The sequence below is a fragment of the Colossoma macropomum genome, unplaced genomic scaffold (assembly GCF_904425465.1).
Source record: "Colossoma macropomum unplaced genomic scaffold, Colossoma_macropomum, whole genome shotgun sequence".
NCBI classification, from domain to species: domain Eukaryota; kingdom Metazoa; phylum Chordata; class Actinopteri; order Characiformes; family Serrasalmidae; genus Colossoma; species Colossoma macropomum.
In genome coordinates, this window is record NW_023494787.1 from 7,718,998 (window position 1) to 7,744,757 (window position 25,760).

Sequence of the window (25,760 nt, forward strand, 5' to 3'; positions counted from 1 at the left end):
GCCTATAAAACACTGTATTCATCTGCTGCACTTTGATCAAAACCTCCTTCTTTCAAACGTGTTAAATACCTAGTCTATTTGAAGTTTATTTACCAAAATGAGAAGTCACTGATCCTACTTGGAGGTTTCTACGCTTTTCCGCGGCTGTGTACCTGTTTGACAAGCTGCCTCTTCTTCTCCTCTCCCATCTCATCCCTTCCTGCCAGGTCGCGCTCATACTGTGCCTTCATGGCCTGCATGTTGACTTCCAGCCTCAGCTTGGCGTCCTCCGTGGCTTGTAGCTCGTCCTCCAGCTCCTCCAGCTGTGTGCGCATCTCCTCCAGCTGCTGCTCCATCCCACGCTTCGACTTCTCCAGCTCATGCACCTGAGAGAGTGGGCAGTAAAATAACGAGAGTATAAAGGAGGGAATGAGCACAGTAAAGACACGGGAGAAGAAAAAAAGGAGAGATATTTCAAACCCTTTGAATTGAAGCAACAGTTAAAGTGACAAACTGATAGATAACAGTCATATTCATGCCATCTTCCCCTTATCCCAAATGCAGTCAAATCAGCCAAGGCATGTTTGGCATCATAGAAAATAGTCTTACGCTCTTTCCAACATCATCCTTGGAGGAGACCAGGTCCTCCATCTCAGCCCGGAGCAGCTTGTTTGCTCGGTCAAGTTCATCCTTCATGTCAGAGATGGTCTCGAGTTCGCGGGCCAGAGCCAGAGCCCGTGTCTCCTTCTCTCGAGCCTCAGCCTCGGCACGGTCACGCTCCTCTGCATAACGAGCTGAGACAGACTTCTCCTCCGCCAACATCTACACTCACACAGAGAGAAAACATGAAGCTACTTTAACCCTCCTATGTCCACCGTAGTGTATATGCCCGGAAATGCTTCATGTCTGTTCTTTAATTTCTGTACATTTTCTTTAATCAATTTTTTTGGAAATTACATTTTGACACAATTTTTATGGAAATTTCTGCACAAACTGGGAATTAAATTGGGATTAGGATTTGGGTTCTCACACAGAATCACACAAACCTGGTCGAACTTCTTCTGTTTCTTCTCTAGGTTGGATACGATCTGGCGCAGGTGGTCCTGATCAACCAGCAGGTCGTCCAGCTCCTGCTGCAAACGGGTCTTGGTCTTGTCCAGCTTGTCGTAGCCCAGGTTTCTTTCCTCCAGCCGCTGACTGACTGCCTCCAGGTCACGCTGAAGACGCTTCTTACCTTCTTCTGCGTTCTCCAAACAGCCTGCCTCTGCCTCCATCTTCTTACGCAGCTCACCCAGCTAGAAAGACAGAGAGAGGTTAGGGTCTCAAGGCAAGTTAGACAATTACAGTATATTATTTATTATTTTATCACTTCTTTTTATTATCAAAATACTTAAAATACAGAATTAAACCACTGAACTGCCTTTTTGGTAATATAAGTTGAAGTCTTATGTAAAATAAAAACAATCTACACGTGTGAATGTGTGTGGTTACATGTATATACCTGGGCCTGCGCAGCCTGCAGCTGTTTCTCTACGTTCCTCTTGGCCTCCTCCTCTTCCTCCAGCTGTTCTTTCAGGCTGTTCTGCTCGTCCTCCAGCTGCCGCAGTCGCGTGCCCAAAGACAACTTCTGACGGGTCTCCTCCTGGAGCAGCTCCTACACGGGACCACAGAGAGAGAAACTTACAGCAACAAGCCTCACCGGAACTAATTAAACCAGACAAAATGATTATTACTAAAACATGATCTGAAATCTTTCTCCCATTACAACACTAAAGCAAGCAGGCAGTACAAGCTTTCATGCACCATAAGCATTTGAGAAAAAACTGCTGGATTTACTGTTGTGACCCTACCTGGACGTCCTGCAGCTGTGATTCCACGGCAGAGCAGTCTTTGGTTGCTTTGATGGACTTCCCCTCTACTTCGCTGAGCAAGCTGTTCACGTTATCCAGCTCTGCCTGCAGCAAAATCAACCAAAACATCAGTTCAAGTCACATCCACAACCTGTGGACATGAACCTGTGTGTTACAGGGCTCTATGCCTGATGACGTCTTAATCCATGTCTGTACTAACCAGACTCTTCAAAAGAATGTGCATGTGTTGGCTGGAGTTACGCACCTGCAACTTGGTCACTTTTTCGGCCAGTTCAGCTCTCTGCTTCTCACTCTCGGCATGTTTGACCTGCAGCTCCTGCACCTGAGCCTCAGCTTTCTTCCTGCGGTGCTCAGACTCGCCTTTCCCCTGCATCAGTGTCTGCAATTCGATCTGCAACTCATTGCGCTCTGACTCCAGAGCTTGCTTGGCCTTGTCCACAGACACCTTATTCTGTAGGGACAGACAGTGCACTTGGGTCAGAGCTACTGTGAACATGTGCATAAGCATGAGTGAGTAAAGGACAAACAAACAAACGAGAAGTAGGTACAATAGTGCATATATTAATGGACATGTGTGTGTTAGTTACAATAAATGGAAAAGGTTCATCTGTTTCAGTAAATGACCAATAGGCATGGATGTATGTCTTACCCTCTTAGCCTGTTCCAGTTGCTCATTGAGCTCATCGAATGCCTGACTGTGTTTCTGCCTCATCTCCAGCACCACCTGCTCATGCACTTTAGCTTCCTCATCCAGAGTCTTCTTCAGCTGAGCCACCTCTGTCTCACGCTTTGCCCTGAAACACGGACACAATCAACTCTAATTTTAGGGGCGCCCAAACTTTTACATAGGACAATAAAATGAGCTGTAACCCAGTGCAAGCAGGTCACCTTTTCAGTTCTACTGAATTACCTGAGTTCTTGCTGGGCGGCGGTGGAGTCCAGTGTGTCCTCCAGCTCAGTCTTCAGTGCTTCCAGCTCCTCTCCCAGGTCACGCCTGTGTTTCTCTGCTTTAGTGCGAGCAGCCCGCTCCAGCTCCAAATCCTCCTGCAGCTCACTCAACTGAGCCTCCAGCTCACGGATCTTCTTCTGGGCCAGATTCTTCTGCGCTGCTTCCTCCTCAATCCTGCACAAATAGATGTCAGAAAGAGGTCAAAAAGTATAAAAGAGTCATTTTCCATTTGTAATTTTTTCTTAGCAGAAATGATCTACCTAGTATAATAATACAGATGATGAATAACATTTTTGACATCATTAAAAATCTCACTGAGGTTTCAATCATTACAGATTGAATGATTGAAACATCAAAGATCAATAATAGAAAATACTCCTCATTAATAAAGAATGTGCAAGAGGAAAAACCACTGAGAAGATGCTAATTGGTTCCTGCGTTTACTTCAGCATTTCTGACAAGCTAATCTTTTAACATGGAGATGTTTTGGTAACTGTGATCCAGACCTGGCCAGCGCCTCCTGGAGCTCCTCCTCCTTCTTGGCCAGCTGAGCACGGAGCTCAGCGATTTGGGCCTGCAGCTCAGCGATCTGATCGTGAAGCTCTGTGGAGTCACCCTCCAGCTTCCTGCGGTTCTTCTCCAACTCCTGGCGCAGCTTCTCCTCCCGCCGCAGACGGTCTGGTGCGCAAACACAGAGGTCAATTCATTTAACTAGACACAGAAGTAACCTAGCTAAGAATCTAATGTCAGACTGTGAATGATGTAGTAATGATCTGTACTTTTACTTTACCATATGTTAAAAATGCTGCTCTAGACTTGTAACTTAGTAGCTGCATAAAGAAAATTGTTAATTGCAATTATTCATAAAACTAATCAGCTAAAATTTCACGATCGTGACTGGCCTAAATCACCAGCACTCCTGATTTCAGAGAAGCCATTAACTGTAATTTTCACCTTTGGAGGAGGTGCCAGAGTTACTAGGCAATTTTTCTTCTATAACATTAATGGAACATTTAAATTTAGACAACAGTAAGCGTTGTGTTTAAATTGTATTTAGATGCTAATTTTATTGTGGCAGAATTTTTTGATATCTAGAAAGCTACAGTGGTGCTGTCTGTTCTATCTTGGTATGGCCGTCTTTGTGGAAGGGTGCGAGTTGTTTTCACAGCAGGAGGTTCTTATACCTCCTCTGTCATCCCTCATTGCTAGCAGCTCAACTCAGAGTCACAACATTTCATACAGAGTGACTACAGTGTCCTAGTTAATCTGATAACAGAATTACAGTGGAAACATTTTTTATTTGATTGTATTAATGTTAAATAGCTGAGCTGATAGCCATTCTTCAAGCTCAAGTGGAGCCTGCAGAAAGAGGTTAATTTGATGAAGTATTAATTTAGCCAAATTAGGTACTGGATAATACCTACTACAAACAATACTGGGCTTTCTCAGGGAGAGGTTTGGAAATGGCTAAACAAAAACAATTGCATACATAAAACCAATATATATTATTTGTTTTTATTCTAATAGTAATACTGGTTGAGCAAACAACACATGTGCCTAAGACTTCTAAACAATTCTGTATGTAATTACATTCCATCTCCTGAGGCAAACACTGGACCCAGATCAGCTCTTAAACGATGAGGATGTCAATAAGTACTGGTCCCTAACCGTAGAGACCTACCCTCTAGATCTGTGATCATGGCTTCATGTTTGTTCTTCAGCTTCTGTAGACTCTTGGATTTCTCCTCCTCCTCTGCCAGGTTGGTTGTGAACTCGGCAACTCTTTCTTCCAAAAGCTTCTTCTCCTGTTAAACGCAAAACAAAGTCCATTTTACATATTTGCCTCTGCATGCCTATGCAAATGCATTTTAAAGTTCTCCATGACACTGTCAGTTCTGTTAGACCACACCATGACTGACCTTAGCCAGTTTGTTGTTTTGGTCATCCAGCACCATGACGTCCTCCTCCACCTTCTTCAGTTTGGCCTCCAGAGTGACGCGCTCCAGCTGCAGCTTCTGACGGGCTGCTTCTTCCTCATCCAGCTGCTGCTCCAGATCCTATTGGACGAAATGAAAAGGGTGAAAGGTGTGTTCGGTCAAAAAAAAAGTTTCTGGTTTTATTATTATTATTCAGTTGGGAGACTTAAACTACATCTAGTACAATGATATGCTGAATAACCCCCTCTCTGTTCTGTAGTGTACAGAGCACAGCAGGCTGTACCGTGATATTCTGCTGCATCTTCTTCTTCTCTGTTTGAAGGTGATTGGCTCTCTCCTCCTCTTCCTCCACTCGAGCCTCAAGGTCGTGCAGGATCTCCTCTAGCTCCTGCTTTTTCGCCACCAGTCGGTTCCTCATCTCGTCTGCCTCGGCACACAAGTCCATCTCAGCCTGCAGCTGCTCCTGCAGCGCCAGCTTCTCCGCCATCAGCTGCACACAGAGCACCAGTGGACGTGTGAGTCATGAGTCAGTTAAGGGGAAGTCAGGGTTTGGCTGCCGGTCAGTTAAGATGGAGTGTAGATGTGCATATATGGTTATGCTAAAGTACTACGTTGTTCTACATATTTGTCTTTTCATGTTCATTTCTGTTATTTATTTTTTCTGTTTTTTGTCTTGACTGTAAAGCACTCTGACTTGCTACATGCATTGCAGGTGCTTCAAATATCAAATAATTTTCATCATTGGGTGACCTGCAAGTTTTGAATGCAATTCTGTGTAGCTTGTGTGACATGTTTTAATTCCTCTTTGAGATTTATGCTTTGAATTGTTTGGATTATGTCTCCTTTTCTCATGCCGTGTGTGTGTTGCGTCTGTTGAACTGTTTTAATTTGCCTCATACCGTGTACACTATTTACCTGCTGCTGTTTGACCTCCATATCTTCCAGCTGTTTCTCAGCCTGCACCTGCTTCTCTTTGACTTTGTTGAGCTCGTCCTCTTTGGCCTGCATCTCCTCCTCCTGCCGGCTCACCTGGAGCAGAGGCTTCACCTGCAGGTGGACGAAACACAGTCATCAGGGGCCAAGCAAAAGCATTATATTTTATATGTATATAGTTTATATATGAGAGAGACAACTTTAGTTGCCAACATGAGACAAAACTGTACTTCAGCTGAGTTTCTCAAAGCTAAAGAATCTGTAACCAGCTGCATTAATTAGCCAAATAACAGCAATAACTGTTTATACGGCTGCATGTGTCAGTGCTTATTCTTCTTTAGGCTAGTGAGGGAGTGCTGTGAGTGAGTGCATTGGTGTCTTCACCTTTGTAAAGAGTCTCCACCACTGCCAATTTCTGAGTTTGAGATAAGCGGCGCAGTTCCTCTGGATCACCTTCATGGCCGTCAGCTGCTGCTGCCTCTTAGCGAACGCCCTGACAGCACATAATCACACACAGAGTCAGAGATGTGCAGCAGGGTGTGTCTATGCGAATGGAGGTGTGTAGGTATGTTTGAAAAACATAAGCGCAATGTAGGCGCAAACAGACTGTAGTACAGCCGAACATTTACTTTGATTAAATTGTGTAACTAGACTTTGTAATTCGAGTAGACAAAAAAAACAATGTTAATATAAGTAAAAAATACATCAAAGGAATTTCATTATTACATAAATAATTGAAAAAAAAATTGCACATGAACATGAATAAGAACGCGACCTAACCTTTTAGGACTCCATGGCATGTACATTCTTGCATTTTGTTTAATTATGCCACTCTTAGCTTACTAAAATAAGCGAAGTTCTGCTGAAATCAGTTCTAAATCCATACCACATTTGTGCTTACAAACAGAAATGAAAATATTTTAGAAATACAAAGCATATTGTAAGCAGAATCTTGTTTTCTGGAAAAGAAAAGCCATTCGTTACATTTTTGCTTTGTCATTTTTGTCACTGAGCCACACAGGAAATAATCAGAAGTGCAGACTTCTGCAAAAGATTTGTTATATAACTATACCATTAATTAAATACTACAGCAAAGTGACAGTAATAACTGTAGACCTCAAAGCTTTAAGCACCATCATAACTGTCTGGGAATCGCATTCTGTGTTTTCATTGGCACGAATGATGAAGTCATTGCACTCACTTGCGTGCAACGTAGCCACGGCACCAGGCCTGGAAGCTGATGATGACGTCAGTAATCTTCATGTCTCGCTCCTCCTCCAGGTGGGCAAGAACTCCAGCCCGGAAGAACACTTTACTCTGTCCGATCCGGTACAGGTTAGGGTCCAGCTCCAGAGCTTTGATCTGATGGAAAGAGAGTGGGTGAATATGAAAATTAGTTTTTAAATTTGTTAGAGTACATGTTTATTAACCCCATGAGGTTCATCATTGTGTCAGCCAATAATAAGCACAAGTTTGAGGTTTGATATACAGTGCCCCTTTTAAAGTAACACAGTTAAAATATATATTTTTTTTCACAGAAATGTTAATATGTTGAAAATAAATGTTAAACATTAAAAATTGGACTAATTACTCAGAGCACCCAACAGTCTAATCCCAAGTTTAGGAACAGGGTGGAAAAACCTAGACTACCTCTCTCTGTGTTCATGGCTAATGTAAGGCCTAGAGCAGAAAAAAGTCTGAGTTTACAATTAGATTCTTACCATCAACACACAGGCCTGTTTGCCATCCATGAAGCCTTTAGGGATGGCATTAGGAGTGAGGATCTCGTACCTGAGAAACAGCAAAAGGAAAGATACTTCAGCTGCATGGATTCAATTAAAAAAATCGTAATGCATAACTCAGAACATCCAAAGACAAATTAGTTTTAAATCTAGCCCTTGTTTATCCTCCACCAGTCAAAAGAACTACTGGAGAGGGAAAACGCACATTTGTGCAGTGCTGTCCAGAAATGAAGTGTCGTTAAAAAGTCACAAAAGGCCACAAGAAGTGGTGCAGGTTTAGTGTAGATACCTCTGTCTGAACTCCTGGAAGACAATGCGGTTGGGGAAGCCCTGTCTGCAGATACGGATTCCCTCCAGGACACCATTACACCTGAGCTGATCCAGAACCAGGTGAGGGTCCAACTTGCCGGCCTGAGAGTGAGAGACAAAAAACACATTTCAGTGCAATAGGTAATACAGTAATACAGTCCATTCCATGATGATGCACAAGTGTTTTAAACCCTATTTTTTATCAGCCCATCTATAATAAGACAGCCACACATTTTAAATGTTTATGGAACTCAGAAAAAAAACCCAATGGCTTCTATAATAAGCCGCAGCAGCTAAACATGAAAAATGCACCTTCACAGGCTCTTAGTTACTGAGCAGTAAGGCTGACCTTTATTTTTTTATTTAATATAAAAAGGCAAGCAAGTGTTAAAGTCTGGTGCTGGTAAGGAGGGTTATGGTACCTTCTTCTCATGGTTGGGGATGATACAGCGCACAAAGTTGGGGTTGGTGTTCCTGAGAGTGGCCATCAGTTTGGACAGCTGCTCCTTATAGAGCTGACCAACAGTCCTGAACATTCCCTTACGAGTCTTAAAAGCGCCGGGCAACTCCGACATACCGGCCACCTTATCCAACCCAACGATACGGTCCACTGAGAGGGAGAGAGATAGAGACATTTAAAAGAACACAACTGTTTATGTAGATTTCTCACAGGCTGACTTCACAAGCAGCATACTTTTACCCACAATCCTGTGGGATTAGAAACAGCTACAACAAACAACAACAAAGACTCATCAATACTGGTGACAAAACACACAACCACACAGTGAACGGAGGTGAAGGGGAGGGTCTGAGAAAACAAAAGGACAGTCACACGATGCCAGTGAAGTGTGTAAGGGAGGGGACATACATGAGAAAACGGAACCAATTCAATGCAGTGACTGTGTGTGTGTGTGTGTGTGTGTGTGTGTGTGTGTGTGTGTGTGTGTGTGTATATACACTCAAAAATACAAATCTCACAATATGCAAGACAGGTTTCGTATGTGTAGGCAGAATAGTATGTAAAACAAAAAACAGCTCTCCTTTATTCTTGATTACTTATGAGTGTGTGTGTGTGTTCTTGTAGTGCTATACTTGTGAGGACCCCATGTCCTCACTATGATAAGATTATATGAAATTTTTGTGTTGTTTTTTCCACCACATTGACTTTTTTTATTTGAAAACTAAAAGAGCAGAAAAATTGCCTTTTGGATTAGGTTTAGGGTTAGGTTTAGGTGTAGTATTATTTAGCTACAGTAACACAAAATCAATAGAAACCTATGGAGGTCCTCATATGTATAGCAAGACAAACGTGTGTGTGTGTGTTTTCATGTTCATAATGAGATGCAGTTATTTAATAATACAGAATTTACAGAATGTAATATCGCTTTCTTAAACATTTCATTGTGTATTTATCGGAGATGGAGATTTGAGTCAGCAACTTGGATTCAACTCAAACTCAGCCTCAACCGACTCGACATGGACTTGCCTTGGACTCACCCTTACCTGGCCAGTCAGACTCACCCATATCTGACTTGCCACTTGACTGAGACTCTCCCTTATCTGACTCGCTACTCAACTCAGACTCACCCTTAACAGACTTGCCGTATACATCAGACTCGCTCTTAACTGGCTTGCAACTTCACTCTGACTTTACCTAAACTGACAGAACTCTGACTCTACTCAGACTCGACCTTATATGGCTTGCCACATGACATGGACTCACCCTTAACTGACTTGCAACTAGACTCTGATTCGCCCTTAACTGACTTGTGACTCAGATTCGCCACTTGACTCAGGCTCACCCTAACTAAGACCTAACTAAGTCTTGAGTCTGGCTCTTCCTTATCTGACTCGCAAATTAACTCTGACCTTTAACTTGACTCAGCCTCACCCTTAACTGGCTTGCAACTCAATTCTGACTTGCCCTTAACTGGCTTGCCATTTGACTTAGCCTCGCCCTAAACTGACTCACATGTTGACTGGCTTGTCCCTTGACTCACAACTTGCTGAAGAACTCTAATTGCCAGTTCTGTTATGTCAGCTAACAGACACCCGCCTTGGCTGTGCTGAGCGATGGAGGAGAGGGAGGGCCAGAGAGAGCGACGCCAATTCTGCAGGTGAACTGTCCATCTCCTGACGATCTAATTGCATTAATTAATAATTATATGTAATTACTGTTGTGTAAGTGTGTAAGGTGTGTATGTACAGTTTTGTGAAGTTGCTAAGGTGTTTTGTGCATCTAGTGTACATCTGGAGTGATAACAGAACCAAACCCATGCAGTTTATACCCATTTTTGCAGTACCAAAGACCAACAGCAGGGGGCCCCAACCACACTATTACACAGAGAGGGAGAGAGGAAGAGAGATGAGCACCAGCAGAGAAAACAAGCACACGCTCACTTACGCACACACGCGTCACTCCACTCACTCCGCACAACCAGAGGAGCGCAGCAGGGTCAAGGTACGAAGGGAAGAGAGTGAAATGTAGGATGGAAAGAACAAAAAAGGAGTGAAAACAGAAAGATGTCACCTGGCTCAAAATGAAGGAAAGGAAAGCGCTGATAAAAATAAGCTCTCTGACAACTCTGCATCTCTGAGAGCCAACGGAAAAGAAAATGAAAGAAAGAAAAAGAAAACAGAAAAGCGAGAGATTGAGAGAAACAAGAGAAACAAGAGAAGAGAAGAGAAGAGAAGAGAAGGTGGGGGGACAAACAAGAGCACAGGGCAGGTACAGAGGTCCACGGAAGGAGTGAGAAGAAGGGATAGACGGAGGAAGGGCAGAACAGAGGTCCAGCAAACGAAAAGAGAAACATGAAAACTCAACATGGAAAACAAACCATGTCATCACTGCTCCTGCAACAAGGACCGCTGGCTAATACCCAACATTCCCCAAACCCCAGGACAGTAAACAAAACATAATAAATAAGAGCCTCTCAAAGATTCTCCAAATATTCTCTAAAAATAGCTTGTTCCTCCTCAACTCTTAACCCAAACTTCTGCTAAAGCATAGAAGGAACAACATGCTACTTTTCCCTCAATGTCTGACAAAGTTCAGCAAAAATTCAGAAAAAAAATTTGAATTGACTGAATTTCCCTCGCAAATATAGTCAATCAGCCACGACATGTTTGTTGTATATATGCTGCTGGCAGTACTGACACAATTTTACCAATAAAACAGAAAAAAATATAGAAAAAAAAAATCAGGCTTTGAGACGTGTGTCATACAGTTTCAGAAACCACATAAATAATCTCAAATATACTTGCTTAACAACTCAACCCCATCAAAAAGTGTGTGATGATTTAGCAACATTGCTAATTGGTGGCGTGCAAGCTTCCACAGCTTCCCAGCTACATAGCTCCAGTGCAAAACTACAGAAGGACGTTGGATATCAAACGTGCCTTGGCTGACTGACTGAAGACCTTCACCGAACTATCGCTTTAAAGGGCTTTGATCAGAACTCTTTCTCTCCTCATTGTGTTCTGACACTGGTGAAGCTGCTGGCTCTACTCACCGTCCTTCCACAGCTCGGACACAAACTTATCAGTGGACTGGTTGAGCAGTGTCGCCACATTATCGTTCAGGGGGTCCATGTTCTTCATCAGCCATTCATCAGCTTTGTAGTCCACCTGGGGGGGGGGGGTTTGGTCAAAATGAGCATAAAGGTTTCTTCGAAGAACAAATACCACATTCAAATGCTTGTAAATTTAGGCTTAAATATTACTCCACACCTAAAGGTTTTTTAGACGTTTAACTCAATATTTAGTTTTTTGGGGGAACAAGAAGTAATTAAATGATAAATAACCCATGATAAATATAAGTATAAATATTATAGTTCTCCATCTCAAGGTTTGATCATCAGTTTTTGAAGACTATGTATCCTGAATATTAATTTTACTATAACTTTATTCTTGATGTTGTGCTGCTTTTAACACACCTGCAGGAATAGACACACTTAAAATCACTTATTTCTCATTTACTAGCATCATACTAGAATATTCTAGTGAAGAGTAGTGACTGAACCGTAAATATTGATTTAAAATCATATTAGTTGCAGAATCGGTTAAGTGTTTACTTTGCCAGCGTAGTGGATGATGCAGAAGTCAGCCTCGTCCTTCAGTTTTTTGGGTTTGAAGAATTTGGGATGTGTGCCCTGCTCCTGCAAGACCTTCTCCACAAAGCTCTTGTCTGTGGCTTTGGGGAACCAGCACTCCTCGTCCAGCAGAGCCAGGATACCAGGGGGACTCGCCTGGAAATGAGAGACATCAAAACTGACCATTAGGCGACATTCATATACACCGCCTGACCTCACTAACAGAGTGGCTGCACAATTTTAAAAGCAAATTCAATGCTTTTTAGTACCTTTAAGATCTCAACAAAGCAAAAATAATACCATTTGAAGTGCACAACAGAGCGAACAAGCTCAAACGTCTATTTTATTTAAACCGATTAGTTGAAAAAGCATGGATATATGCTTTGTTACTGCATGACTGTCAAGGCGTGTTTGACTATCAGTTTTGTGGTCCTCTAGCTCTCCTCCGTGCTCAGTTTCTGACCACAGGACTGCTGACAGATGAGTAGTTTTCGTAGGCAGACCGTTCTGAACTAGTTTAATACATACAATTTAGGAACCATCCTAGAATTTATTTAGGGATGTCATGATTCATCCCTCCATTATTTCAATTTTCTCCTGGAAAAATGTTTCCCTAGATAATACAGCTGCACAACTTAAGATACACTAGACTGCCAATGAATAGTAAAATTACTTTATTTTTAGTATGTGCATAATGTGACAAAGATTTTTGGCTTACATACTTACTTATGAGGTAGTATTATTGACCACCCTGATGCTGTGACTACCAGTAATATGCAGTAAAATCTTTGATAGGCGTATAGTGGTACACTCTGAAATGATATCTGTTTTTCTGGAGTGCTTGTGTGAAATAACCATTTTATGATGCGAGTTCACTATGATTTCATATTGCTGTAAGGCACACAGTAGCTGCCCCTTTCTCTCAGTTTGAATGCACTGTTTCTGCTAGCAGAGGTTTTAAACTTGATGCAGCGTGGCTGTTAAAGCAGAATGTTTCTGCGATAGTTTCATTTTCAGTCGGTTGCAAGTGCAAGTGAAAAATGCAGCGAGAGTATTTTCTACAAGGTTTTATATTTTAAATGTACATCTAAAATAATCTAAAAAAAAAAAAACAAAAAAAAACAAACATTTTTTATATTCTAAATGCATCTCTAAAATATCTAAAACATTTTTAAATGTATTTTTAGACTTAAGACTTTTTAAAACAGTTCAACAATGAGCAACAACAGGGATTTATCAGTTTGTCAGGTATCATGAGGTCAGGTCATCATTTGGGTAATGCTCACTTTGGGCTCAATTCTCCAATCATCTATGTAATCCAGCTTAACTGAAGAATGTTGCTGTGTGAAATATGCCTCTCTCTTCAGCCTGCACACAGAGCAGGTGTATGTATTTCTCATGCACACTCACAGGTTTCTCGATGAGGTCAATGCAGGGCTGCAGATCCAGGCCGAAGTCGATGAAGCTCCACTCGATGCCTTCGCGTTGGTACTCCTCCTGCTCCAGGATGAACATGGTGTGGTTGAACAGCTGCTGCAGCTTCTCGTTGGTGTAGTTGATGCACAGCTGCTCGAATGAGTTCAGCTGAAGGAACAAAGAAGAAACGACATAAAAGTTGTAAAATATGTTTTAATGTCCAGTAAAATGAAGGCTTTGAATATAATGAAGAACAAAAACACAAATCACTACAATTTACTTTCCACCAAAGTTATAAATCATACTGACTGTTAACCACATAAAAGTTCATTTTAAAAGCCTCACAGCCCCTATTAATTCCACTGGGCATCGCATGGTATATTACATCATTATGTGTCATGTGTTATTATAATAGAATAAGCTTCATACATTAACTAGAAAGTTACAATCAACAAGCACATGACTTTATACTGCAGAGCAACACTCAATTGCCAGATTTATACTTTTTTTAAAGCACTTTTTCTCTCTCAAAAACTTGACTTCACCTCAAAGATCTCGAAGCCGGCAATATCCAGGATGCCGATGAAGGAGGCCCCCTGACGCTTGGTCTTGTCCAGAGCTTTGTTGATGCGCATGACAAGCCAGCGGAACATTCTCTCATAGGTGGCCTTGGCCAGAGCCTCCACTGCAAACTCAGCCTGCTCCTGCGTCTGGGCCTTCTGAACGTAGTCTCGACCCACCTTGATGCGCGGAGACAGGATGGCCCGAGTGAAGTCGGTCACGTTCATGCCCATCAGGTGACACACTTTCTGTGCCGCTAGAGACAACGATTAAAGGGAGGGTGGGGGGGGGCTGGATTAGTGTTGTAAAAAAACCTAGCAGAAAAGTCAACTCTGAAGAGCCTCCAGACCTTAATGTAGAAATAATTAGTCAATAAAGTTGAATAGTCATTGACAATGTTAACCATTTAGGGGGGTCTCCATAATGCTCTATAATGTTTATATAATACAGAGAGTCAACACTACATGAGGCTTCTATGGCTTCTATTATTTCACTGCACCATAAAAGAAGAAAGCACTTTAATTAATAATAGCCATGTGCTGAAACAAAAATTCCTGGCTGAAACCGGAACCGACAAGCCTGGACGCTTTTCAAGAAGCCAAAGAAGCTTACTATTACAGCAGTACACAGCTGAAGAGGTGAAAGGAATTTTGGGATAGCTTACCCGTGTCATCAGGCATAGAGGCCTGGTCAGAGTGACGCTCCTTCTTAAAGCTCATGTTGCCCAGCTGCAGTACTGAGGACACCACCCGCAGCAAACCTGCAAGGACACACACGAACATATAAAAATATGCACAAGCATAATACCATTTCTGAAGTTTAAGTTCAAATTAGATTGTCCTATGTCCTACGCAAGCACTCAGAAAAACAAAGAAATACACAAAGTTATTGCTTCTTATTCTCCACATAACTGATGCTCCTGTTGCTTTCAGGTCATCCTGCAACAAAGTGACTGCTGGCTTCTCTCTTACCTTCCTTGTCATTAGTCTGAGAGAAATCTTGCACCTGACCATAAACTTTGATGAACTTTCCAAATGCACATTACTGAACCAATTGTACTGACAGGGATATTCAAGGTCTTGGCCAGGGCTCTGTAGCTTTTTACACTTGTTGTTTCTAAGTGTTGTTTAAAATTGTTGCCCTTTAGGAAGCTCCTTCACCACGATTGCTACTTGTTGCAGTGGCAGCAGTTGCATTTTACTACATTTTTTGCTACATATGCAGAACTTTAAAAATCTACACATACATATATTTTACAGTGTGTGAAATTTAAGTGGATATATGCACTGGATTATATTAAAGAACAAAATTGAGCAAAAGTATCTTAATACTTGTTCCCCTCACTGTATACAAATAACTCAGATATAGCAAAAAGCTTAATAAAGATCAGTGACGCTTACCAATCTGCTCCTCCTGAGAGAAGCCCATGATGCGCATGGCCTCCATGGTGTCAGTGAACATATCTTTGTCTTGCTGGCCTGGGATGGTGACGTTGCCATTGGACAGGAAGCGATACTTACTGTAGCCCTCCAGACACAGTTCAGCTGCAACACACAACACACAGCAGTTAACCAGGCAGAAATAAAGATTTAAAAAAAGAAATCTGACCATAACAGGAACCTGATGAAGTATTGCAAATGGCATGAGCGATGTCATTTATTTTCATTATTGATGTCATTACTTTATTTTACAATGTATGTGCCTTGTACGAACCGTTAAAACAGTTTGCCCAAACGTTTACATTCAGCTGTACCTTACCATCAGGACAATGGGTCAGTGTGTACAACACTTCCTAGATTGGCTACTCTGAGGTCAAACAGTTCTTTCAGTGACATGTTTATGGTTAAGAACAGACCTGCTCTGTCAGGCTGCTTAGATTAAAGCCCTAACTAACCACATCAGAGAAGCTGTCAAGAACACCCAGTCGCCTGCTTCAATTAGCAGGCTAATGGGAGGAATCCATGAAATAGACTCTTGTGAATTTCAAAATCAATTAGCCTATAAAGAAAAACAATAATCTAAACAAAAAGTCTTATGTTAGCCCACACAAAGTCAACAGTAAACTCACTGCGTATTTTGTCTCCAGCTCCAGAGAGCATGTAGTAGAAAACATGGAAGGTTCTCTCTTCTCTGGCCTGGCGGATGGCACGGGATTTCTCCAGAAGGTCTAAGGGTCAGGCAGTTAAGGAGCAATCGATGTGGGCAAGAGACAATCTCTGAAAACATTTCAGACAGCTATGTAGATCACAGTGTTTTAGGCAAAGAAAAGAGTCTTCGCTTGGTTAAGATGGCTTAGTCTAGTGGCTAAGTTGAGGGTTCAGTTGAAAAAAAATCTTTAAGAGGGCTGATCACTGCCTTGGGAATTAATTAGCTTAGGAACCAATCATAGCCATGGGAATCTATTACTTAAGGAACTGACCACTACCTTGGGAATCAATTAGCTTAAGATCCGACCGGTACCTTGGAAATCTAGCAGTTTAGGATTCGACTACTGCCTTGGGAATCAAGTAGCTTAGGAACAGACTGCTGTCTTGAGAATGTATTTGCTTAGGAACTGACCACTGCCTTAGGAATCTATTAGCTCAAGAACTGACCACAGTTTTGTGAATCTACTAGCTTAGGAATCCACTGCCTTTGGAATCTTTTAGGAATTCACTATTTCCTTAGGAATAGATCAGCTTAGGAGTTGAACATTATCTTACAAATCTATTACTAAGAAATCTGTTAGGTTACAGACTGACCATTACCTTAGGAATGTATTAGCTTATGAATTGTTACTTTTGGAATTTATTAGCTTAGGAATGGACGATTATTTTTGAAATCTAAAAACAAACAAAAAACAGAAACAGTAGAAAGCAACGAAAGGATACAGGTCTCAATGTTGGCTCCAACAATGTAACCGTTAACATCAAAGTTGATTCTGATGAATTTGCCCTGTTAGAGAAGAAAGAGTAACTTTAAGTAAACACATAACCAAATAAAAGCGTCCCGCTAAATAACTGTGCAACCGTGTGAATGGATAGCACTCTTACAAATCTTGAGGAATTGTCGTTCTTGACAGTTTTGGCGTTACCGAAGGCCTCGAGGATGGGGTTTGCCTGCAGCAGCTGTTTCTCCAGCTCTCCCTAATAATGACACACAAAGAGCCATATACTTACAAAGCATGCTAAAGGGAAAGCAGAGTGGTATTCAGAAATGGCAAATCCAACAGAGTGATACAGGAACCGTAATGCCTTACCGTGTCTTACCGTCTCACAGTATTAGCATGAACGCACAATGCAGCAATTCATCCTCACACACACCCACACCCTCATCCACACAATCCCAGTGAAGTGTTAGAAGTCCTGACACCATAAAACAATGACCCAGACACAAGAATCCCATCACCTTACAGAGCACCCAACCTGATCCAAGACTTCATGCACAGCAGAACCGCTGAAGTATACATTACATGCAAATGAACTGAGTTTAATTATTCAGACGTATACATTTCAGCATATTAAGATGAACAGCTTTTCAATTTGTAAAAGGTGAAATCTGCCCAGAGACAGATTATTACCTCAGCTGGGATGCTTGCGCAGCTCATAATAAATAGTGTGTAGATATGACAGAGATCTGTACAGCTATCTACCACTAACAGACAAACAGCTGAATACTGCATACATGAGCGGTGTGGGAGCTGCCCGTAGGCTACACTCTTTGACCATTAGTTTTGAACAGGGGTGTCCAGTTCTTAAGGTCCTGAAGTGCCAGAGGCAAGTGCTGTTTGAAGATTTCCCTGCCAAGTTATTAAGGTTACATTTTTAAAAATGTTAACATAACAGATTAATCAATCCTTGGAAATCTAGCAGCTTAGGAATTGACTGCAGCCTTAGGAACCTATAAGCTTAAGAACTGACCATTGTCTTGGGAATCTATCAGCTTAGGAACTGAGTACTGCCTTGGGAATCAGTCCGCTTAGAAACCACCAGGGCACCTTGGGAACTGACCACTGCCTCAGAAATCTATTAGCGTAGGAGAATAACTGCTGTCTTGGGAATCTAATATCCTAGGACTAGAAACGACTATTCTATTAATCAACTAATCAAACCGTTACACATTTTGTGGTTTCCTCTCACTTTGCTCCTTCAAAAGTGCAATCTGTGATATAATCGATTTCTTCTTTCAAGGTGAAAAGAAGCAGAAGCCATATCACCCCCTACACTTCCTGCAGTGTACTGCAACCTATTCGACTGCCCACGTTCATCATATGAATATTAGAGATTTTGTTTTTAAGTAAATGATGCACTGACTTTTCTCCATAATAAACATATAGAAACTGATGACGAATTGATTGGTGTAGTGCAAGCACCTATTAAACCTGGTAACTAACTGCTGGGTTGTAGTCTTGTGGGGCCAGATGTGATCTTGTGACGAGAACATCTGAGTACAACAATAAGACATTTTAAGCTAAATGTGGATGACGACATAGACTTATTATAATGGGAACAAACTGAGTGTGAAATTTCAAAACCATTCTAGTGCTTTGTGAAGGCAGAGGGGGGAGCTCCCCTACTTTGGACTCGTCAAAACTGTCCAGTGGACAACAAGCCTGTCATGGATGTAAGTAAGTCGGTATGTAAGTTCACATTACATCAGAACGTACAGTTCTGTTATTCTAGACATTCCGAAGAGTTTTTTTTGGAGGTGGGTTTTAAAGGGGTGTACCCTTGTTAGCTGCGGATTTCGGCACAGTCCAGCAGCAAAAGTTTAACCAGCTGTCCACAGACGTGTATCATAGTTTCAAGATCACATCTGGCCCTACAAGCTTAAGCTGAATCAGGTTTGTTTGAGTACAAAAATCAACAAACTATTGTGGACTGAGGCCCTCTAGGACTGGAGCTGGACCCCCTAAGCCTGCAGAGACAGAGCGGATACTGTTCTACCACAAAGGAAATGCTTTCAAATAGCAGCACAAACAGGGATCTACACCATCCTTAGAACTAAAACCAGCATTTGCTCGAGTTAAACTGAACAAGCATGGTCCCGCGGTTAGAGCTCACCCAGTTCAGTTACATAAACCTCCCTGTGAGTCATTCTTTACAAATGATGCTCAACATTTTACAAACAGGGACAGACATTGTTTAAGATAGCTTAAATCATTAGCACTCACTTCTCTAAAGCTGTAAATGATTCATCTGGAGGAAATCCAAAGGTAAATCATTACATTTCTCGCTAATGGTGTAATGAAGCAGCCCTCTGGCCTGTGCATTTAGGCTTTAAGGCTTGTTAAATCCAGAAAACTCTCCCTAGTGGGGGTCACACATACCGACACAGTGAGACCGTGATTTCTCCCCATTGCTACATCCATCTATCACATCATGTTTCTGTTCAGAGAGCAAACACTACAATATTGCCAAAAACCAGCTGTAGAACACAAAACCCTCATATGAACAGCATGTGGAACAGACAGAACACTGAACTAATCATGGAATTAATAATACCAGATGTTAGTACTGGTGATAAAAATGCAACTCACTAAAAAACCACTAAAATTTTTGTTTAATTTAGATGCCCACCCTAAATGGTGACTCTTAAAAGCGATAGATCAGCAAAAAATTACATTTACACAGTTTTCCCCTTACCTCAAACACTGTCAAAGTTTGTACTGAAGCTATGAGGCTAATGTAGCTAAGAAATAAGAGAAGTCTTTAGCCCATCTATTAACCCCTCAAATAATGGACTTCTAAATTATCACATGCTCACCTCATAAAACATTATTGAATTCCACTGATTTTTCAAAATGTATGCATAATTCAATTGTTGAACTGTAAACAAAGTCATTCAGAGTGGTTTGATCTAAAATGGTTCATTGTAAAGAACTTTTACTTACTAATTTCTTCCCAGTGGTGGTGATAGAAGCCAGGGTTACAATGTCTACAAATATTGCCATATTATTTGCTATCAAAAACAACCAGTGGGCCTGCTACGTCTTCTCAGTTTTTATATGTAATGTTGATAATAACAATATTGTGGTAAATCTAGGTACTATTTGGGTGCTATATTGCCTTACAACGTTATCATAAAACACTGTCTCAGGCATCAGGCAATGATATAATAACCTCATGTAAAAGCTTTCTCTGAGACAGCTTTTAGAAGCATTAAATGCTTCAGACGTCTGGTTCCTATCACCACCAGTGTGAACAATTCTGACTCGTTCTCTAGAATGAAGCATTAAACCACTTTGAATGACTGTTTGCATCATAATGATTTAATTACGCAGAAATTTTGAAAATACATGGAATTCCCGCTAAGTACTCTCAAATAGTCTTGGTTATGTGGTTTCTGACACTGTATGACACTGTTACCTATCTAAAATGGACAAAAGTATCTTAGCACAGCTAAAAACAGTAGTAACTGAACTCCAAGCATTGGCTGACTGACTACATTTCAGGTAAGGGGAACATTGTATAAATTTGATTTTGCACAAATATTGATCTCAAACTCAAAGTACCTGGGGGCCATGAGCCAAGTGTCCCCTATTTTGTGGACCAGAAGTTTGAGATCCCTGATTGAAACACCTTGTAATGTTTGCTTAAAATACTATACAATCAATTTTACTAACACAGCAATATACTTCTGCATATAATACACTAGTGTACTACTCTTTTATAGAAATTTTTTTTTTTGCTTTAGAAACAAACGCACACACACAGCCATCTTACACACACGCACACAGAGCAAGCACACACAACAGACACACTCACAGAGAAAGCATAAATCAGGCACATGTGGACACACCATCAGGTACAACAGCAATCAATCCCAACCCAACCCCGCAGATGGACAACCAGACTGGAAAGAGATGCATTCAGACAGACACTGATGAGAGTGAAGGCCTGCTGCACTAAAGGCATTTATACATCCATCACTGTCCATAGTTTGGAGTCAAATGTTTTCATGTAAGCCAATGTGGTTGCATACAAACTGGTTCTAATATGCTGTCCAGAATGAAAGGAGCCGCAGATGATTCTATAATGATTGAGAAAGCTGTACAATATCAAAAATTAAGTTCTAATTAATCAAAATTCTACCTAGCAGACAATTATTGTAAATACATAATTAAATAGTATCAAAATATCGGACAATTAAGTATAATAATATCTAGTTTACTATTTTAGTCAACATTGTTTGTTATTATTAATCTCACAAGTGATTCCAAACCTTTGAACAGTACTGTATGTGCCAAAGGCTTTAGTAAAGCAGGCTGCAATAACAATCAAGCATTAACAAACTACTGATGGACGGAGGCCCTTAAATCAACTTAGTACATTGTTTGTGTTTTTTTGTTGCATGCCCATCCTGCGTTTTGACTTGTACAGTATCAGGTTAAAGAACAGGCTGTGCAAGTAAAACCAATTAAAATGATTTCTTCATTAATTCCCCATTCTTGTCTGTCTGAATGGCATTTTGCTTTCTGCATTGTGACCTGGGTCATGTGACGATCCATATGACCAGCTAGCCCGCCAGACAGCACACATTAGCGAAGAGAAAGAGACAGGGAGACAGAGTGTGAGAGTGAGAGAAAGAGAGAGTGGGTGTATGTGTGAGAGAGAGAGAGAGGGAGGTGAAGAGAATGTGTGTAACTCACATGTGACAGGACCGAGCTGTTCTGTTGATGAAAAGAAAAAACAAAACTCAAACTCAAATGATAAAATAAAAAAGAAAAATAAATAAACCTCTCAAATCTCTCCTCTCTGGTTTGGAGAGTAAACGGGCCCCAGCTGCGTTCCCCTTTCCAACTGAGATGGGTTTAGCTGTGAAACCACGGCATTTTGATATACAGATACAAAATGTAGCACAGAATATACACAGTATATAAAATCAGTCAGTCAGTCAATATGTAAGTTAGTAAGAAAGTAAGGCAGTCAGTCAGTGTGTTTGTTAGTAAGAAAGTAAGTCAGTCAGTCAGTATGTACGTTAGTAAGAAAGTAAGGCAGTCAGTCAGTATGTAAGTCAGTCAGTATGCAAGTTAGCAAGAAAGTAAGAAATTGAGGCAGTCAGTGAGGCAGTCAGTAGGGGGTATGGAGCTCTACAAGAATGTGGTAGAAGAGCACTCTTGTGACTAGAGGCCCAAAAAGGTGTTTACATCTGTTGGTCAGAATCTACTGGACCCATCAAATGTTGGGCAACACTTTTCAATAACTTCAGTAATAACCAGCTATATGTTGAGGAGAACATTATCACACATGTATATGGGTGACTATATCTGTGACCAGGGCAGGACGTCGTTCCATTTTTTTTCTGATACTGATGCCAATACAATACCTTGACATACGAAAACGAAGCTGCAAAAACGGCCTGCTTTGAATTCCTTGTTTTTGTGATGCCATGAAAAGCAACATGTTCATATATATTCTCCTACTCAGACTATCACCTTTTAGCCCTGCTCATTCATGCTGAAGCTATAAAGAGAATTTTAGCCTGGACAGCTAAAAGTATTTCAGTCCATACCACAAAAGTATCAAATTTCAATACCCAGCCCTATTTGCTAAAACTGTGGAAATAATGCCAACCATAGAAACCATGGCATTTTGATTGGCCCAAATACAAAATCCAGCCTGATCAAAAATAATATGTAAAAATAATTAACTTAAGTAGAAACATAAATAGGAGTAATAAAATAAATGTAAAAAAACAATACAAAGTACATTTTTACTTCATATGATGTGTAAAGATCTGCATGGCTTATGCAATGCAGACTGTATGTGTAACACCCACATGCTCACAGGCCAACAGAATAAAACCATAGGAGGCCAGTCTAGGAGGTGGTGTGAGCACATATGGGAGTGATTAGCTCTCAGTGTGAGAGAAACATGTAGGGCAATCATTCCTGAAGCAAAAAAGAAGGAGAAGGAAGAAATTTAAATAGAGGAAAGGGGGCTGTTACATCATTAAAGAAAAAAAGAAGAAAAAAACCCCCTGAACTTTCAATAATCTTTCAGGTGCTTTAGTATCTCTGGGACATTCAGGGAACAGACCGTTCTCAGATCAGTTACACACACATGCACGCATATATATGTACACAATGTCCAGTTGTGCTTCTGAATTACTCTGGTCATACAGGACTAACCCATGAGAGCAATGACCGAGTTCCCCGGTCATTAACTCTTGTGTACTTTAACATACTGGAACCATTTACAGTAGCATAACACACACAGGCTTCTCAGCTATGCTGTTGATAGTCCATCAGGGACCAGAGAGACATGGGAAAAAGTCTCACATCAGATAAACAGAGGAAGGCAATGTCTTTATTAAAAAGAAAAAAAAAGAAAAGTAAAATGGACTCTCACCAATCAATTATGCCATACTGCTGAGACTGCATGTTGATGTGTGACAGAAAAGCAATGAAGAGGAAGAGAGAGAGAGCAAGGGAGAGATAGAGTGAGAAAGTGAGGGAGGGAGTGAGTGTGAGGGAGAATATCTAACCTGGTCTTTCTTGGTCTTGTGAGAGGAGGCCACATGGGCCAGATACTGAATGACCTTCTTGGTGTTTTCTGTCTTTCCAGCTCCAGACTCACCCCTGAAAACAGAGAAAGAGAGAGACAGAGACAGAGAGAGAGTTGAATTCCTCCAGAGCTTCTCCTTTAAAATAACAAAGCTGTGGTTGCTGCGCTGCATGTGTTTAGTCATAACACTCACGTGCACAGGATGGACTGATCCTCACGATCTGTTCAGAGAGGAACAAAATAAAAAAAAAAATTGACTACATTAGCAAAACATCTACTTTCAGGCACTGTCAGTTAGAAGGTCAAGGACTGTTTTGCCAGTTCAGGAAAAGGAATTCGTTTTCGATTTTACATGCTGAAGCAAGTACTTATTGACTTGGGCTGGTTTGTCAAGCATGGATTAAGGCTTTTGAGTGGTGAATCTCCATTAAAGTCAAAATGATAAAAAGTGCCTCCAAGTGAGTTCTCCATGAAAGGAGCTAAATGGTTAAAAACAAAACAAAACAAAAACATTAACTTAGTTCCTAGTCACTTATTGTAGTCTATATATTAACTAATACTAACCTTCTTTAGTTTTGGAAAGGTGAAGGATGAATTAAAAAAAAAACAAAAAAAAAACACCTTTCTGTTTTTCTACAGCAAATGGGTTTTGGGCTGGCATTACAACTACTGAGGGCTGATTGGTTGGCGAGCTGATCTGCTCATTGGCCGAGTGAAGCAGTTTCCGCTCACTGACGTCATAAATGTACATGAAGCACTGTTAAAACGTCCTATAACTGGAGTTCAAAAGGACTTATAAATATGAGAGCAGTGTTGAAATACTTTATGTACTCTGTGTTGAGAAACGAGTGCATTTTTCAGTATAAAATGATTAAGCATTTACAAACTACAAATTTGCACAAAAGCGCCATAGGAGCCCATTCTTTGTGGACTCGCTCAGGAGCGCCCTCTAGCATCTGACAAACCTGGAAAACATTGAGTGGCAATCCTCCTGACTAGAAATTCACTGGCCACTTTGCTACTCAAACATGAGTGGCTGAATGTGGCTGTGTTGTTACGGATGCTGCGTTAAGTATGTGGCTGAGAAGGAGGATAGCACAGCTGTATCACCAAGCTACCTACACTGTCTGATGTAAGCTAAGTCTAGAAACAAAGGGAATACATTTCTCTGACAAACATGTTCCTCTGCGTGCTGCTGTATTTTGTGCAACATCAGTGCTGCCACCTGAAAGTCATTTATTATTTTTAGCCAAAGTCTTTTTCTTGGCGTTGTTTTTCCTTACCTGCGGCTAACTAGATATCTATTCATGAACTCTACAGATACTAGAGTGTCAAAAATGTTTCAGAATGCACAACCCTAATATTCAGGTGGGAGGTAAATTATGACCGTGATATGATTTTATTCATCAGCATTTGAATGGACTGTGAAAAGCAGGCGTTCTGAAACAAACAGACCTGGACGTTAGTCCATGGTCATTACGGCGGACATATTGCTTCCTCATACAGCTCCAATTTTGTCTTTTAAAATTATATAATATGATGAATCACACTTAACCTGACCATAACAACCAAGGTTTAGATTTCAGGTTGACTTTAACTCTGTGTGTGTAAGGTAAACTTTAATGCGTGGGCCGCATTAGCAGTTAACTTCACTAGAAAGAGTGCTGTAACTGAACGACTTCACAGAAGCCACTCATAAAAGGGAAGAAATATTCTGAGTGCAGTTTTGTGTTGTTCGATAAAGCCCATTATATTGAACACAATCGTTATCTAATGCACACAAGCCCCAGAGTTTTGTCTTGCTAACAGGACGTGCTTGGCCCACATACAGGAAACTGATATCCGGCTTCCTGTGACTGGAAAAAGAAGTTGCCTTTCAACCATCAGTTTAACCTCTGCACCACAATGCAAGAACACCACCCTCACCACAGCAGCTAAAAAGCCAAGAACATCTCCATCTCTGCGGTAAATACTGACCTGAACACACCATGACATCTTTATCACACAAGTGACCTTGCGTATGTGAAAGGCACTATATACGTAAAACTTGCTGCTATTATTAAATGAGGAAGTGAACGCTGCTGCACAAACCCACCCACACCCAAGAAAACTGAACTCACTTGGGCATGCTATTTCTAGAAAATAACAACAATCCAAACTTCTTCAAGAATGTGCTAGAAGAACACTACTCTGATGATCAGAGGCCCAAAAAAGGCATTTACAAACATTCGCCTGAATCAACAGGGTGCATCAAAAGTTGGGGACAATTCAGAGCCCAGTCTGAAACCAACCTTTATTTTATTTGAAAGGTCCATTGCGTAAAAGCTATTCATTTTTCAGGAGATATTTCCAAGATCAGACAAATTCAGTAAAGAACAGGAGTTTCCCCAGAGTCCAACATAACTGAATCTGTTTGGTATTGCTTGATTCGTGAGAAGCAGAAAATGCAACCAACTTCTAAGACTGAACTTTGGAGGTGTGAAA

General features: G+C 41.0%; 1 protein-coding gene across 2 annotated transcripts in view; it reads right to left on the bottom strand.

Annotated features, from left to right (window-relative positions):
• Window positions 1-25,760, bottom strand: part of LOC118805306 (myosin-9-like) — a 61,313-nt gene that overhangs the window by 5,692 nt on the left and 29,861 nt on the right. Inside the window, exons 4-33 of one of the 2 annotated variants that reach the window (XM_036566018.1) lie at window positions 23,470-23,497; window positions 23,257-23,350; window positions 21,419-21,439; window positions 16,821-16,913; window positions 16,659-16,722; window positions 15,857-15,955; window positions 15,189-15,332; window positions 14,453-14,548; window positions 13,773-14,044; window positions 13,222-13,395; window positions 11,794-11,967; window positions 11,233-11,347; window positions 8,143-8,330; window positions 7,701-7,822; window positions 7,391-7,460; window positions 6,871-7,031; window positions 6,054-6,162; window positions 5,652-5,783; window positions 5,020-5,226; window positions 4,719-4,856; window positions 4,481-4,604; window positions 3,306-3,477; window positions 2,761-2,973; window positions 2,500-2,644; window positions 2,095-2,301; window positions 1,830-1,934; window positions 1,481-1,633; window positions 1,026-1,274; window positions 589-801; window positions 153-365 (exon numbers count right to left, since the gene is read on the bottom strand). In XM_036566018.1, coding sequence (XP_036421911.1) covers window positions 153-365; window positions 589-801; window positions 1,026-1,274; window positions 1,481-1,633; window positions 1,830-1,934; window positions 2,095-2,301; window positions 2,500-2,644; window positions 2,761-2,973; window positions 3,306-3,477; window positions 4,481-4,604; window positions 4,719-4,856; window positions 5,020-5,226; window positions 5,652-5,783; window positions 6,054-6,162; window positions 6,871-7,031; window positions 7,391-7,460; window positions 7,701-7,822; window positions 8,143-8,330; window positions 11,233-11,347; window positions 11,794-11,967; window positions 13,222-13,395; window positions 13,773-14,044; window positions 14,453-14,548; window positions 15,189-15,332; window positions 15,857-15,955; window positions 16,659-16,722; window positions 16,821-16,913; window positions 21,419-21,439; window positions 23,257-23,350; window positions 23,470-23,497 — 4,295 coding nt within the window. The remainder of the gene's footprint in view (window positions 1-152; window positions 366-588; window positions 802-1,025; window positions 1,275-1,480; window positions 1,634-1,829; window positions 1,935-2,094; window positions 2,302-2,499; window positions 2,645-2,760; window positions 2,974-3,305; window positions 3,478-4,480; window positions 4,605-4,718; window positions 4,857-5,019; window positions 5,227-5,651; window positions 5,784-6,053; window positions 6,163-6,870; window positions 7,032-7,390; window positions 7,461-7,700; window positions 7,823-8,142; window positions 8,331-11,232; window positions 11,348-11,793; window positions 11,968-13,221; window positions 13,396-13,772; window positions 14,045-14,452; window positions 14,549-15,188; window positions 15,333-15,856; window positions 15,956-16,658; window positions 16,723-16,820; window positions 16,914-21,418; window positions 21,440-23,256; window positions 23,351-23,469; window positions 23,498-25,760) is intronic. The other variant, XM_036566019.1, reaches the window with a different exon arrangement.